The sequence below is a fragment of the Schistocerca serialis genome, chromosome 8, assembly GCF_023864345.2.
Source record: "Schistocerca serialis cubense isolate TAMUIC-IGC-003099 chromosome 8, iqSchSeri2.2, whole genome shotgun sequence".
NCBI classification, from domain to species: Eukaryota; Metazoa; Arthropoda; class Insecta; order Orthoptera; family Acrididae; genus Schistocerca; species Schistocerca serialis.
In genome coordinates, this window is record NC_064645.1 from 481,541,483 (window position 1) to 481,556,662 (window position 15,180).

Here is a 15,180-nt window from a genome sequence, read left to right on the forward strand (position 1 = left end):
TCCATACACGATTAGAGTTGGAAGAAACCCTAATATCTGGTACCATGCTATGCACTTCTTAGTGATTTTCCAAGCATGGATATGGAAATTTTCAGTGTTTGTGCTGAAGCATTCAAGACACATGTAATTATAGTGTGTTGCTCTTCCACGGTATTTCATGTAGTATAATCCCTCTTACAGCTGAATATCCATCTTCATGACTTTGCACACTTGTAGAGGTAATTAATGTTAAGCAAGAGCATTATATTCATATTCTTAGTGAGACTTTTCTGTCACAGTCCCCTTTCTCTCTGCTTCACTAGGGAACCTGTTGCAGGTTGTAGCATTCAGAATTCCATCCAGACATTACTACTTAAAACACACATTGCCGAGATATATTGCACATCTATGGACATTAACTGTAATGAGGCACTATTGTTGATTAGGGAAATTCCAAAACTTAATGACAAAATAATCTAGTTGGATAGATACAAAATCTACTCACCAAGCCGCAGCAAAACACACATATAAAAGACTGATGTAATTTGAAAGCATTCAGAGCCAGTGCCTCCTTCTTCAGGCAGAAGGGTTGAAGGGGAAGGAAGAAGGATGAAGGAAAAGGACTGAAGAGGTGTAGGAAAAGGGGTAGATTTCAGGAGAGTCGCCCATAACCATGGGTCAGGGGAGACATACCATACAGGATGAGAAAGACAGACTTAATGAATTAGAGATGAATCCTAATGATATACGTATTTAAGACATAACGGTAAGACAAAACATTATGATCACTACTCACCATGAGGCTGAGTGCCACCCAGTGGCCTTGCAGTCTCATGTCACGGTAAAGAAGTTACATAAGCAGGACACAAATGAATGAAGAACTATTCTAGTGATGAAGTAAATGGGAAAAATCTACTTACATAAGTGAATTTAACAAAAAATAGATTCTTGTGGTCTTACCCCTGGGAATGAGAATCTCAGAAATTATGAAGCTTTCCAACTTTCCATGTGCTACTATCATGAGCATCTGTGGAAAGTGGTTGAAAGATGGTGAAACGACAAGTAAGTAAAAAGGGGTTGGATAACCATACCTTGTCACAGGAGGTTGTCTGAAACTTGCCTAGTTTGTAAAGAGGTATAGGTGGCCACCTGTAGCAGTGTACACAGCAGTGTACAATGCTGGTGCAAACATTGCAGGCAACCCCCTACAGGTTCCTCTGTTGATCCAGTGACATCATTAGTAATGATAGCAATGGGCATGGGATCAATGGAAATGTCACCTGGTGGGATGAATCACATTTCTTGATACACAAGGTTGAGCTCAGTGTCTGGATATGTCATCATGCAGGCAAATGGCTGCAGAGAATGTGCACTATGCAACAGTCTCAATCCAGCGGGAGTAGTTTTATGCTGTCCAGAACAATCACCTGGGCATCTGTGGGATGTACAATAGTAATTGAAGGCACCATGTCAGCAGTGGACTACATGAAAATTATTGCATATCACCTGCATCCCTTCAAGCTTGATGTATTCTCTGACCGTGACGACAGCTTCCTGCAGGATAACTGTGCATGTCACAGAACCAAAATCATGCTACCGTGGTTTGACAAGAATAGCAGTGAACTCACATTGGTGTCTTGGCCACTAAATTTACCTAATCTCAACCTGATGGAACACATCTGTAACAGTATCGAGCACCAGCTTCACACCCAAAAACCACTGGCCTGTAATTTACAGGAATTCTGTGATATGTAGACAGACATCAGGTGCTACATATCTCTGGAAACCTAGCAAGAACTTGTCATATCAATGCTACGCACAAGCACTGCTATTATGCATTCCAAAGATGGACCAACACTCTATTAACATTTTGAGTACCAGTGGTTCCTGCCTGAAACAATGCTGTTACAAGGTGGAGACATTTAGTGATACATTGAGGTACTTTTATAAATGTAGTGCATTGTAGATCATTTACAGCATTCAGAGCAACAATTGGCATGGAGACTGTGCAACATGTTTGTAGGATGTCGTGATGTAATTAGGCTTCCATATTTCAATCAGTAACAATGAAAAATCTCTCTCTCTCTCTCTCTCTCTCTCTCTCTCTCTCTCTCTCTCTCTCTCTCCCCCCCCCCTCTCCCTCTCTCACTCCCCCCCTCTCACTCCCCCCTCTCTCACTCCCCCCTCTCTCACTCCCCCCCTCTCTCACTCCCCCCCTCTCTCAATCCCCCCCTCTCTCACTCCCCCCCTCTCTCACTCCCCCCCTCTCTCACTCCCTCTCCCCCTCCTTCTCCCCCCCTCACCCCCCCCTCACTCACTCCCCCCTCTCTCACTCCCCCCCTCTCTCCCTCCCTCTCCCCCCCTCACCCCCCCTCACTCACTCCCCCCTCTCTCCCCCCCTCACTCACTCCCCCCTCTCTCCCCCCTCACTCACTCCCCACTCTCTCCCCCCCCTCACTCTCTCCCCCACTCTCTCCCCCCTCACTCACTCCCCACTCTCTCCCCCCTCACTCCCTCCCCCCTCACTCACTCCCCACTCTCTCCCCCCTCACTCACTCCCCACTCACTCCCCCCTCACTCACTCCCCACTCTCTCCCCCCTCACTCCCTCCCCCCTCTCTCCCTCCCTCACTCCCTCCCCCCTCTCTCCCTTCCTCCCTCTCCCCCCCTCACTCACTCCTCTCACTCTCCCCCCTCCCCTCCCTCTCTCCTCTCTCCCTCCCCCTCCAACCTCTGACTCCCCTCTGCTCTCCCAATCCTTCTCTCTCCATCTCCCTCTGTCTTCCTGTCTGACTGACTGTTAAGGCCCCTTTTTCTCAGGGATGCGTAGAAATATAAAGTTCATATTTTTGTCGCATGCTAAGGTACGTGGCACCATGTTGGTGTAAAACATTTAAGCATCTAGGTCAATTCAGTCAAAAGGTAAGGCTATTTACGTCACATATTTTGATAGGTGCAAACTCATTCATCAAAATCTATAGGATTCTTCCCGTTGACCTAAAATCACGAAATTTGGCAAGAAGCAAGGCTTCACAATGCATGCAAAGGAAAAAAATCTGAAAACTGTTAAATCGTAATTACGTCACATGTCTGGCAGGAGGAGGAACCACTGGCTTGCATATGTAATACTTATTTCATGTATGTGTTCTCCTGCCATCACTTGTTGAATAGAACTTACATCTATCTGACTACATTATATATACAAACTCTGCAAGCCACTGTGTGGTGCACGGCTGAGGGTACCCTGTACCACTTCATCATTTCGTTTCCTGTTCCACTCATAAATTGAATGAGGGGAAAAGACAACTATCTATGTGAGTATGTATGTGCCCTAATTTCTTGCATCTTACCTTCATGGTCCTTGCGTGAAATGCATGTTTGTGGCAATAGAATTATTACTGCAGCCAGCTGCATATACTGTTTCTCTTAAGTTTCTGAATGTTGTTTCTCAAAAAGAATACGCTTTCCCTCCAGGGATTCTCATTTGAGTTCCTGAAGCATCTCCCTAACACTGGCATTTTGTTTGTACCTACCAGTAACAAATCTAGTAGCCGGTCTCTGAATTGCTTCATTGTCTTCCTTTAGTCCAACTTGATACAGATCCCAAACACTTGAGCAGTAGAGTGTGTGTGGGATACAGTGGAAGTGTGCAGTGACCAGCGCTGGGTGAGTTCATTTGTCTGTTCATAAGGGGAGGCCGACATTGTTTGCCTGCTTTCAGTTGGTTGGTGACGTGCTGTGATGACAGAATCGAGGCGTGCGCACTGCAGTCTTTCTCAAATGATTTTACGGGAACTACTTGGTAAAAAAACTTCATTTTTGCGTTTAAGTGATACACTGTGTGAAATTTGAAAAAATTTGCAATGAAAAATAGAGACCACTGTGATTTTGCGTATGGTGCATATTACACAATATTTTCCTGCATATGAAATTTAGATAATGTTATTCTCTGCACACTCTGCTCAAGAATAGGCCATACTAGCACCTTATATACAGTCTCCATTACAGATGGACCACTTTCCTAAATTTCTTCAACAAACCAGAGTCAATCATTCACCTTCCCTATCACAATCAACAGTATCCTTGAAGAGTGTTCTGGTGGAGCAGCTCCAGAAAGCTTATGATGCCTGTAAATTGTGCTGACGTAAATGTATTGATGCAGAAGGGGCAAAGAAGAAGAAAAGGCAATGCAATGTTTTTCGGACAATCCCAGTACCACATGAAATGATAGGCGGTAGTAAACGGTCCTAGTGGTTCCACTGTGAAACCACTTCCCAAAAAAAATTATCACATACTTTCTGCCAGTTTCCTCTAGTATTTGTTACTTACTATGATGGAAAGTGCTAATTTGTGAAAAATTTTAAAGTAATATTTTTTGTTGGAACTCGAAGGGTTGAGCAGTTGGTAATAATGTTTTGGTTCATCAGTGTATGTTGCAAGTATGAAATGGGGGTCAGTTGTCCACTAAGACACACTTAATTGTATTATGAAGCATGGCCACCATGGACTAGTATCAACACACAGATTTGGCTCCTAGTATGTCCAGGTTAAGGACAAGACTGTTTTTAGTCATGTGTGAATGGGGAATTATATGTAATGATGACGAGGACTATAAATCTATGATCTTTAGTGGCAAGTCAACATTTTGTATGATAAAATTGTACTGCTTTGAGTCTTGATTTGACCCACGTTACCGAAATGGTTGCAGTTACGTCTTCTCTGGGGTTGGATAATGTCTCAGGAAATGGAAATGCTTCAGCTGAGGCATATTTTACTCTTAATGCCAATTAGTTTCTTCATTTCAGAGAGTGTATAAGGTCACCCAGTGTGAGGGTAATATTTACAAATTTTTTTCTGATGAGACGTAATATGGGCTCATTGTTTAACCTGCAGAGGGTTGATAATTTAAGGGCATTAGTTCATAAGATGTGACTAGCCTCATGGCTGGACTCCTATGGACAGCAGGCATCCTTTAGGATTGTGTAATACCAACTACAGAAAAAAGTACAATAATAGAATCATTTGTAGTGTATATTTCAAAATATGGTTAGCCCCCAGGGAGCTCACCACTCTTTGGGCGGGTTTGTGCTTGGCTACCATGGGCCCCAGTATTTGCAGCATCTTTTCCCTTCCATGCTGCATGTCTATCCACTTGCTGTTCTTTCTTCCCTCCCATGGGGAACATGTCTGGGTGGTTTTTGGAAATGTACTCTGCATTTTTGGTAGTCAATATCAGAATACTGTCCACTGCTCCTTTTTTCTTTCTTCATTCACCTTCTCCTAACCTTCCTCCACTTCGGCATTCGAGGTTCCTCTTTTTCTTCTTTCTCCCTGTGCACTCCTGAAGGCTGGCCCATGTGCCTAATGTGTAATAGATGACTGGATAATGTGTAATTCCCAGCCCCAGGTTGACAGGTAGGTTTCACATGTACCCCCTGGTTTAGGCCAGGCCCAGGAAGGGGTGATTGCCTGAGCTGCTACCTTCACAAACTGCCGATTGGTCCCTCCGTCTGGTGTTCAGGAGGTGTGACCTGAGGTGTCAACAATCATCTAAGGCGAGTTCACCCCCTTCTGAAGGGGGCCCCCAGTTGGAAGGAGAACGCCATTGGAGGCGCTGGCAATCGTGGGGGATTTTCTCACAATGAGCCAATCATCTTCACAGTCAACGGCTATGAAACGTAAATGGACTGAGGCTAACAATTCAAAGACACTCCCAGCTGCACCAAGGTTCCTCGTGGTTTTGCGTACTGAAGACAGTCTGTCTTTCACTACGGTCAGTGTGTTTATTATTCAGAAAGATGTTGATACAGTTGCTGGCCCTGTGAAATCCTGCTCTCGTTTATGCAATGGCGCTTTGTTTTTGAAGAATACTTCTGATCCTCAAGCACAACTACTGCTAGCAGCTTCACTTCTCCATGGCTATCCTGTTCATGTCGAGGCCCATTGAACGCTGAATTCTTCACGTTGTGTTATTTACACTAGGCTGGTCAATGGTCTGACCGAGGCAGAAATCCAAACATACCTCTCTGATCAGGGTCTCATTGCCGTCCATCAGGTGATGAAAAAAGTAGGTGCCTTCGTAGTGCCCACACGCTCTCTCTTTCTCAGTTTCGATAGAGTGGTTCTTGTGTCGAAGATAAGAGCAGGTTATGCAGTTGTTACAGTCAGACCAGATATTCTGAACCCAACGAGCTGCTACCAGTGTCATCATTAAAAACACACTCAAGAGTCCTGTCGACACCCAGCCAAACATGTAACCTTCGAGTAGGCCAAGGGGAAGAGCATTTCCTTTTTTTTTTTTTTTTGACTTCTTCGAGCCTTTCCAGTTAACAGGGGGAAGACTCAGATGTTGGTTGGCTGGAGGGACATAGGAAGTCTTCACGGGAGTATTCCTTCTGTCCTTTCCAGCCTGACAGTTGTGTAGCTAGTGACTTTACCCCGTGAGGCGAAAGTTTGGTAGCGTGTTGCACAGCTGGAGGAGGAGACGGGATGCTACCTAGGGATGCTCACAAGGATGATTGTCCACCTCCTCCTCCCCGCTGCATTAACTGCAATGACGACCATGCCTCGTCCACCCACGACTATCCCGTGTATCGCGATGAGCCAGCTGTCAGGAGATCCGGTTGATGGAAAAAGTGCCTTACCCGATCACTCGCAAGTTTTCAGCGAGTCGGAAACTCTGCGTTCTACCATCTGTCACCTACAGTACTGTTCTTGATACATCTCGCTCCACAAAGGACATGGCCATGCAGACAAGTGACATGAAATTTAGCACCGCGGTTGTGAGATCACCCAGCATCAAGGTAGCATCCCGTCTCCTCCTCCAGCTGTGCAACACGCCACCAAACTTTCGCCTCACGGGGTAAAGTCACTAGCTACACAACTGTCAGGCTGGAAAGGACAGAAGGAATACTCCTGTGAAGACTTCCTATGTCCCTCCAGCCAACCAACATCTGAGTCTTCCCCCTGCTAACTGGAAAGGCTCGAAGAAGTCAAAAAAAAGGAAATGCTCTTCCCCTTGGCCTACTCGAAGATCCTCTTCGCGGTGTCACCACATGATACCCTTGCCTGGCCAACCTCTGTGTCGCCGTTGTGCACCACTAAATTTTTCTGCCCTGGACTCCACAGGCCGACAGCAGAAGAATGCCGACGCTTCTGTAGACCTCACGGAGCAGGATCCTCCTGCCTCTGTGCCCTCTAGCAGCAAGTCTTTGAAGGCTGGCACTCAGCTGCTGCCGATAGGACACCCCTTCATTTTTTCCTTGTCATTGCTCTCCTCCATTGGAACATTCGTGGCCTTATATCCAACAAAGAGGATTTACGGCTGCTCTCGCATTTCTTTGTGGTCTGTTTTGACCTTACTGCCAAGGTCAGCATTCCATCTCATGGAGGAGTCATGCTGCCCAGAGGGTATGATGTTCACAGTCAACCCATCTCACCGGCTACCTGTCTTCAAACTGTCGCAGTTTGCTTTTCATTCCTCACTTGACCTTTTCCCTTTGTACCATTTACGCCCCTCTGTCATTCATTGTCACCAGGGGAGACTTCCTCCAGCTTAATGGGCATCTACCTCACTCGTTTCTGCTGCTCAGTGACATTAAAGCGTACTATCCCCTTTGGGGTTCTCCCAGAACCTGTCTGTAAGGTGCCCTCTTTCCTGACCATCTCAGTCAACTTAACGTCCTCTGTCTTAATACAGGAGCACCCATGTTCCTCTCAGACTCCATGCACACCTATTCTCATTTTGATCTATCCTTCTGCACTGTCGAGCTTGCCCATCGTCTCGTTCTCTGACACATATTTGAGCGACCATTTCCCATGTGCTATCTGTTTGCTGACTTCTACCCCACCTATGTGCACACCCAAATGGCAGCTTACTAAGGTCGACTGGAGGCTTTACTCCTCCCTTGCACCTTCAGCGAACATCATTTCCCCAGTTGCGACGACAAGGTAGAATATCTTAAAAATGTTATCCTTACCACTGTAGAATATTCCATTCCTCACACTTCCTCTTTACCATGCCATGTCCCAGTCCCTTGGTGGACTGAGGCATGCGCTACGCAATTTGCGCATGGAGACGTGATCTCCACGTTTTTAACCATCATCCTAAGATGGCAAACTGTTTTCATTATGAACAGATGCGTGCACAGTGTCGTCATGTTCTTCGGGACAGCAACAAAGCCAGCTGGATTTCATTAACTAGTTCTGTTAATAGTTTCACTCCCTCTTCCATTTTGTGGGCCAACCTCCGACGGCTCTCTGGACCAATATTCATTCCCCTGTTTCCAGCTTGACAATAGCAGACGTCGTCGTCATGGATGCTATTGCTATTTCCAACACCTTGTGCCGCCATTTTGAGGAGATTTCCAGCTTCTAACACCCCGCCTTCCTCCATCGGAAACAAGTGAAGGAGGCTTGGGCAATACCCTTCTCTTCTTAGAATCATGAGCGCTGCATTGCCGCCTTTACTAAGAGGTAGTTAGATCATGCTCTCACTTCATCTCAGTCCTCCACCCCAGAGCCAGATGCTGTTCACTTACAGATGTTGCAGCACCTTTTGCTTGTGGGCAACTTCACACTACCTGCCACTTTCCCGGTGGGTGTGAACCCAACATTACCTTGGCTTCGTGTGGTGGCCTGTGTTTACCTTGGCCTTCTTTTGCTTCCTAAGAACACTACTCCAGACTCGCTCTGTCACATTAAGTTCCACGACCTTCGCTTGGAACTTTGTGATAGTACCTTTCTGTACACTGGTGGTTCTCAGACTGACTATGGTGTTGGGTGTGCCTTCGTCATTGATGCCGTGGTTTTTCGGTATTGGCTTCCAGAACATTGCATAGTATTTACAGCAGAGCTCTTCGCCCTAGAGCTCCTCGCCCTGTATCAGACAACACAGTACATCAGATGACACAGGCTTTTCAATTGCGCCATCTGCTCAGACTCTCTGAGCACCCTTTAGAGCCCCTGTGTGCCGAACACTGTCCATCCCTTAGTGCAACATGTCCAGGAAAGTTGCCACTAGCTCACTCTTTATGGAGTCACTGTGATGTTTATATGGGTACGTAGTCACATTAGCCTGATGGGAAACAAGGCTGCTGATGCTGCTGCCAAGACTGCAGGCGCTGGTTCTTACATTCCCTCCAGTGATCTCTGTGTTGCCGTCTGCCAGCAGGTGGTGTCATTTTGGCGTCACCATTGGTCCTCCCTTCATGGAAATGAGCTCAGGGTTATTAAGCCTCTCCCAGCAGCTTGGATTACCACCTCTCTGCCCTCTTGCCACTAGGAGATCATTTTAACTAGGATGCATATTGGGCACTATCGTTTTAGCCACCACCATTTATGAAGTGGTGCTCCCTTACCACTTTGTGTACATTGCACTCAACTGTTATCTGTCTGCCATTTTCTGATGGAATGCCCTTTTTTTAACCCCTTATGTTCTCATTTGTGTTTTCCATCTGAGTAATCAGCTGTTTTAGCTAACGAAGTGTGGCTGTTGACCATGTTTCATTTCTCATCTGTCATAGCAATATGGCAAAGGCCATTTAATTTTTAGTTCTGGACCTCCGTTTCTCAATGGTATATTATAGATCTTTCTCCATGTCCCTGTTTCTAGCTGTCTTCTCTTCCGTCGATTGGGATTGACATCTAGTCATTTTTAACTTCTCTCTTTGTATTTGTGTTGTACGGTTTTGACATAGGCACTTAGGACCCTAGTTGTTTTTGCACCAAAATACAAAACAAAAAAATTAAAGAATAAAAAATATTTTCCCACAGTCTATATCATAATCACAGCACTAGTCAAAGAGGAACATGGGCTTATGCATGTGTATAAGCCGGTGAATATCAGGACACATTCCATCTTGCAATGATTTAAGCTTACATGTCATTACTTCTCTACCCCACTAGGAGCACTAGTGGGGTCTTCTCACCACAGCAAAGCCTTCCCCCTCCCTCCCCCCCCCCCTCCCAAAAAAAATTTTCCAGATGTTCAAGAGATTTCTTAGAATAAACAAACAAAATACATACCCTGAGGTGACAAAGGTCATGGGATACCTCCTAATAATGTGTCAGGCCTACTGTTGCCCAGCATAGTGCAGCAAGTCAATGTGGTATGGACTCAGCAAGTTGTTGGAAGTCCCCTGCAAAAATATTGAGCCATGCTGCCTCTATAGGCTTTGCAAAAGTGTTGCCAGTGCAGGATTTTGTACATGAACTGATTTTTCAATTGTTGTTGTTGTGGTCTTCAGTCCTGAGACTGGTTTGATGCAGCTCTCCATGCTACTCTATCCTGTGCAAGCTTCATTATTTCCCAGTACCTACTGCAACCTACATCCTTCTGAATCTGCTTAGTGTATTCATCTCTTGGTCTCCCTCTACCATTTTTACCCTCCACGCTGCCCTCCAATGCTAAATTTGTGATCCCTTGATGCCTCAGAACATGTCCTACCAACCGGTCCCTTCTTCTTGGTCCCTTCTTCTTGTCAAGTTGTGCCACAAACTCCTCTTCTCCCCAATTCTGTTCAATACCTCCTCATTAGTTATGTGAAGTACCCATCTAATCTTCAGCATTCTTCTGTAGCACCACATTTCGAAAGCTTCTATTATTTTCTTGTCCAAACTATTTATCGTCCATGTTTCACTTCCATACATGGCCACACTCCATACAAATACTTTCAATTATGTCCCACAAATGTTCAGTGGGATTTATGTCAGGCGATGTGAGAGGCTAAATCATTCACTCAAATTTTCCAGAATGTACTTCATACCAATAACAAACGGTTTTGGCCTGGTGATGTGCCGCATTGTTATCCATTAAAATTCCTCATTGTTTAAGAACATGAAGTCCATCGATGGTAGCAAATGGTCTCCGAGCAGCCAGACATAAACATTTCCAGCAATTAGCAGTTCAGTTGGACCAGAGGCCTAGTCCATTACATGTAAACACAGGTCACACCATTATGGAGCCACCACCAGAATGCGCAGTGCCTTGTTGACAGCTTAGGTCCATGGTTTCATGAGATCTGCACCACACTCGAACCCTACTACTGTCAGCTCTTACCAACTGATATCGGGACTTGTCTACCCAGACCATGGTTTTCCAGTCATCTAGGGTACAACTGATATGGTCACGAGCCTAGAAGAGGTGCTGCAGGTGATGTCGTGCGTTAGCAAAGGCACTCGTGTCAGCTGCCATAGCACTTTAATGCCAAATTCTACCACACTGTCCTAGTGGATATGTTCGTCGTATGTCCCACATTGATTTCTGTGGTTGTTTCACATGGTCTTGCTTGTTTGTTAGTACTGACAACTGTGCGCACGCAAATGCCGTTGCTCTTGGTCATTAAGTGATGGCCGTCAGCCACTGCGTTGTCCATGGTCAGCTGTAATGCCTAACATTTTATATTCTCGACACAATCTGGACACTGCTCATCTCGGAATATTGAATTCCGCAGTGATTTCCGAAATGGAATGTCCCATGCATCTAGCTCCAACCACCATTCCGTGTTCACAGTCTGTTAATTCAGTTTTGTGGCCATAATCACATTGGAAATCTCTTGACATGAATCACCTGAGAACAAATAACAGTTCTGCCAGTGCACTGCCCATTTCTCCCTTGTGTGCAATACTACCGCCATCTCTGTATATGTGCATATCGCTATCCCATGACTTTTGTCACCTCGATATATATGAACAAATTTATGAGAAAAATAATTTGCAGTTGTTCTTACAAAAGCCTTTATGAAGTGTATGTTATTTCTGACAAGAAGTAATGGGACCCATTTTCAGTATTACTGTATTTTAAAATTAGTAGTGTTTTTGAAGTTACCGTTGTTTAGGTCAACAAACATGTGAATTCTTTAATCTCTGAGAACATTACATGTGTGTTTTGTTTCTTTCAAGGTTACAAAGCATTGCTAAGGTATGAAGGCTTTGGACAAAATGGTAGCAAGGATTTCTGGCTAAATTTGTGTTGTAATACTGTGCATCCTGTTGGATGGTGTGCAACCAGAGGAAAGCCGCTCATTCCACCAAAGAGTAAGTAAATTTAGTTTAAATTAGCTGAAATAAATGTGAATGTTCTGTATTAACCGCTCGTCTTGGTTTTTGAGAAATAACAATGAGCCATTCTTACATCACTATTGAAATTAATGATGATACATCACTACTGAAATTAATGATGAATCATAGTTTGTATATTTACAGACAAGGCTGCTTGTTTTATTGTCTGTGTATATATACTCGACCAGAATGTGGCCACATGCCTATCTGCAGCTGTTGTCTAATTTACTCTTGTGCCCTCAAAGAATTTCTGTACATTCTTTGGAAAATTTTCCTTAAACATGACTTTTAGTGGCGTATAGATTATCCTCTTCCTTCCCAGCTGAAAGTCGGTATTTTAACAGGATGAGGACATGCTAAAAGTCAATTAATACAAAATTTATGGAAATTACATGAGAACAGAAAAGCGAATTATACAATTGCCGTAGATAGGCATGTTGGACAACACAGATCCAGTCTATATAAATAAACAATAAAACGAGCAGTGGCTTTGTCTAATTTCATTCCTCAGCTTTATGCAGGCTAAAGGACACTTTTAATACAAAAGTTGGGAATGAATGACAGGCGAATTATCATAAATTAACTGTATAGTGCATAGTAGTATAGTTCAATTCACTTTATCCTTTTCTATGTAATGCCTGTCTTGTCATGTGTTTTAGTAGTGTTTTTTGTTCTCTCTCCTCTTCGTTCTCCAAACCCTCCCCCCTTGCCGCCTCCCCCCCCCCCCGTTGGCACCTCCCCCCGTTGCCGCCTCCCCCCCGTTGCCGCCTCCCCCCCGTTGCCGCCTCCCCCCGTTGCTGCTTCCCCCCCCTTGCCGCCCCCCCCCTTGCCGCCTCCCCCCCCTTGCCGCCTCCCCCCCTTGCCGCCTCCCCCCCCTTGCCGCCTCCCCCCCCTTGCCGCCTCCCCCCCCTTGCCGCCTCCCCCCCCTTGCCGCCTCCCCCCCTTGCCGCCTACCCCCCCTTGCCGCCTCCCCCCCTTGCCGCCTCCCCCCCCCCCTTGCCGCCTCCCCCCACTTGCCGCCTCCCCCCCTTGCCGCCTCCCCCCCCCTTGCCGCCTCCCCCCCCTTGCCGCCTCCCCCCCCTTGCCGCCTCCCCCCCTTGCCGCCTCACCCCCCTTGCCGCCTCCCCCCCCTTGCCGCCTCCCCCCCCTTGCCGCCTCCCCCCCCTTGCCGACTCCCCCCCTTGCCGCCTCCCCCCCCCCCTTGCCGCCTCCCCCCCCCTTGCCGCCTACCCCCCCTTGCCGCCTCCCCCCCCTTGCCGCCTCCCCCCCCTTGCCGCCTCCCCCCCCTTGCCGCCTCCCCCCCTTGCCGCCTCCCCCCCTTGCCGCCTCCCCCCCCTTGCCGCCTCCCCCCCTTGCCGCCTCCCCCCCCTTGCCGCCTCCCCCCCTTGCCGCCTCCCCCCCCTTGCCGCCTCCCCCCCCCCTTGCCGCCTCCCCCCCCCCCTTGCCGGCTCCCCCCCTTGCCGCCTCCCCCCCCTTGCCGCCTCCACCCCCCTTGCCGCCTCCCCCCCCCTTGCCGCCTCCCCCCCCTTGTCGCCCCCCCCCTTGTCGCCTCCCCCCCCTTGCCGCCTCCCCCCCCCTTGCCGCCTCCCCCCCCCCTTGCCGCCTCCCCCCCCCTTGCCGCCTCCCCCCCCTTGCCGCCTCCCCCCCCCCTTGCCGCCTCCCCCCCCCTTGCCGCCTCCCCCCCCTTGCCGCCTCCCCTCCTTGCCGCCTCCCCCCCCTTGCCGCCTCCCTCCCTTGCCGCCTCCCTCCCCCTTGCCGCCTCCCCCCCCCTTGCCGCCTCCCCCCCCCTTGCCGCCTCCCCCCATGCCGCCTCCCCCCCTTGCCGCCTCACACCCTCCCCCCCCTTGCCGCCTCACACCCTCCCCCCCCCTTGCCGCTTCACCCCCCCCCCCCTCGCCGCCTCCCACCCCCCCTCTCGCCGCCTCCCACCCCCGCCCCCTCGCCGCCTCCCACCCCTCCCTCGCCGCCTCCCACCCCCCCCCTCTCGCCGCCTCCCACCCCCCCTCTCGCCACCTCCCCCCCCCATTCGCTGCCTCCCACCCCTCGCCGCCTCCCCCCCCCCCCACTCGCTGCCTCTGCCCCCACAGCCTCGAAGTTTCACCTCTTCTCTCCCCTTTCTCTCAACCACCTTTGTCCTCTCAACCACCTTCCTCTTTTCCATCTCTCCCTCTCCCTCTTGTTTCAGATCAGTGTAATGAGAGACTAATGACATCTACTTTGGTCTTTAAATCCTTATACTACCTGAGAAACAAGTATGTAGTATGATTGTCGCTATCTGGACAAAGTGTGCTGCCGAGGAAAACTACTGAACTTACAAGTTCTTCACAAGCATTACATAAGCTAGGTTCATGATTCTTAAACAGTTCATGGTGGCATGGACAGATTCTTTCATATTTAATTTTCTCATCTGAAATTTTTGTGTTAAACTTTTATTGACTTAGTAATTGTAGGATCTGTTGTGATAATGTTTTGTCATTACTTTAGGGACACTAAAATAATAAGAATTTAGAAGCAGAATGAGTGTAAGGAAGTGTTGTTCTTCGTACTGTACCACATAGTGGACAGTATTGTGGAACATGTAAATAATAAAATATCCTGCTGTATGTTATAATTTAAAAGTAATTTCAAAATCTGCCAAACTGATAACTGTAAATAGAGTTGCATTTGATCTGTTAACCAGTAGTATACGTTCCCCTCTGTTCATGTGATGGAGTATTTGGATTAATTTATCCAGCAAAATTTTCATGCACTCATCTGTATTTAATTATTCATTCTCTTAGAAATGCCTGTTGACTTGTTCATGATCTTAGAGGTAAGTATGAAGTAAGCAAATAGCAACCAAAGTTTGGATGGTCAATTGAACTGGTTGTTAAAATATTGATGAAGTTTATCTTTCTTGCAGCAATTCAAGACAAATATAAAGACTGGAAAGAATTTCTTGTAAAAAGACTGACTGGTGCGCGGACTTTACCTTCAAATTTTTCAACGAAGATTGAAGATAGTCTCATATCCAGATTTAGGTAACAAAGGCTTCTAAATAAAACAGTATCAAATAATTGTCCAGTACAGTGTATTTCAGATCAAGTAATCTTTGTAGGGCAGTATATATGAGACACTATATTTGCATTCAAAAAGTGTACTG

The 15,180-nt window shown here is 47.1% G+C and overlaps 1 protein-coding gene across 3 annotated transcripts in view; it reads left to right on the plus strand.

The window, feature by feature from the left end:
- LOC126417144 (polycomb protein Sfmbt-like) overlaps positions 1 to 15,180 on the plus strand; it is a 299,440-nt gene that overhangs the window by 198,177 nt on the left and 86,083 nt on the right. For all 3 annotated transcript variants that reach the window (XM_050085040.1, XM_050085042.1, XM_050085041.1), the window contains 2 exons: positions 11,880 to 12,014; positions 14,941 to 15,058. In XM_050085040.1, coding sequence (XP_049940997.1) covers positions 11,880 to 12,014; positions 14,941 to 15,058 — 253 coding nt within the window. The remainder of the gene's footprint in view (positions 1 to 11,879; positions 12,015 to 14,940; positions 15,059 to 15,180) is intronic.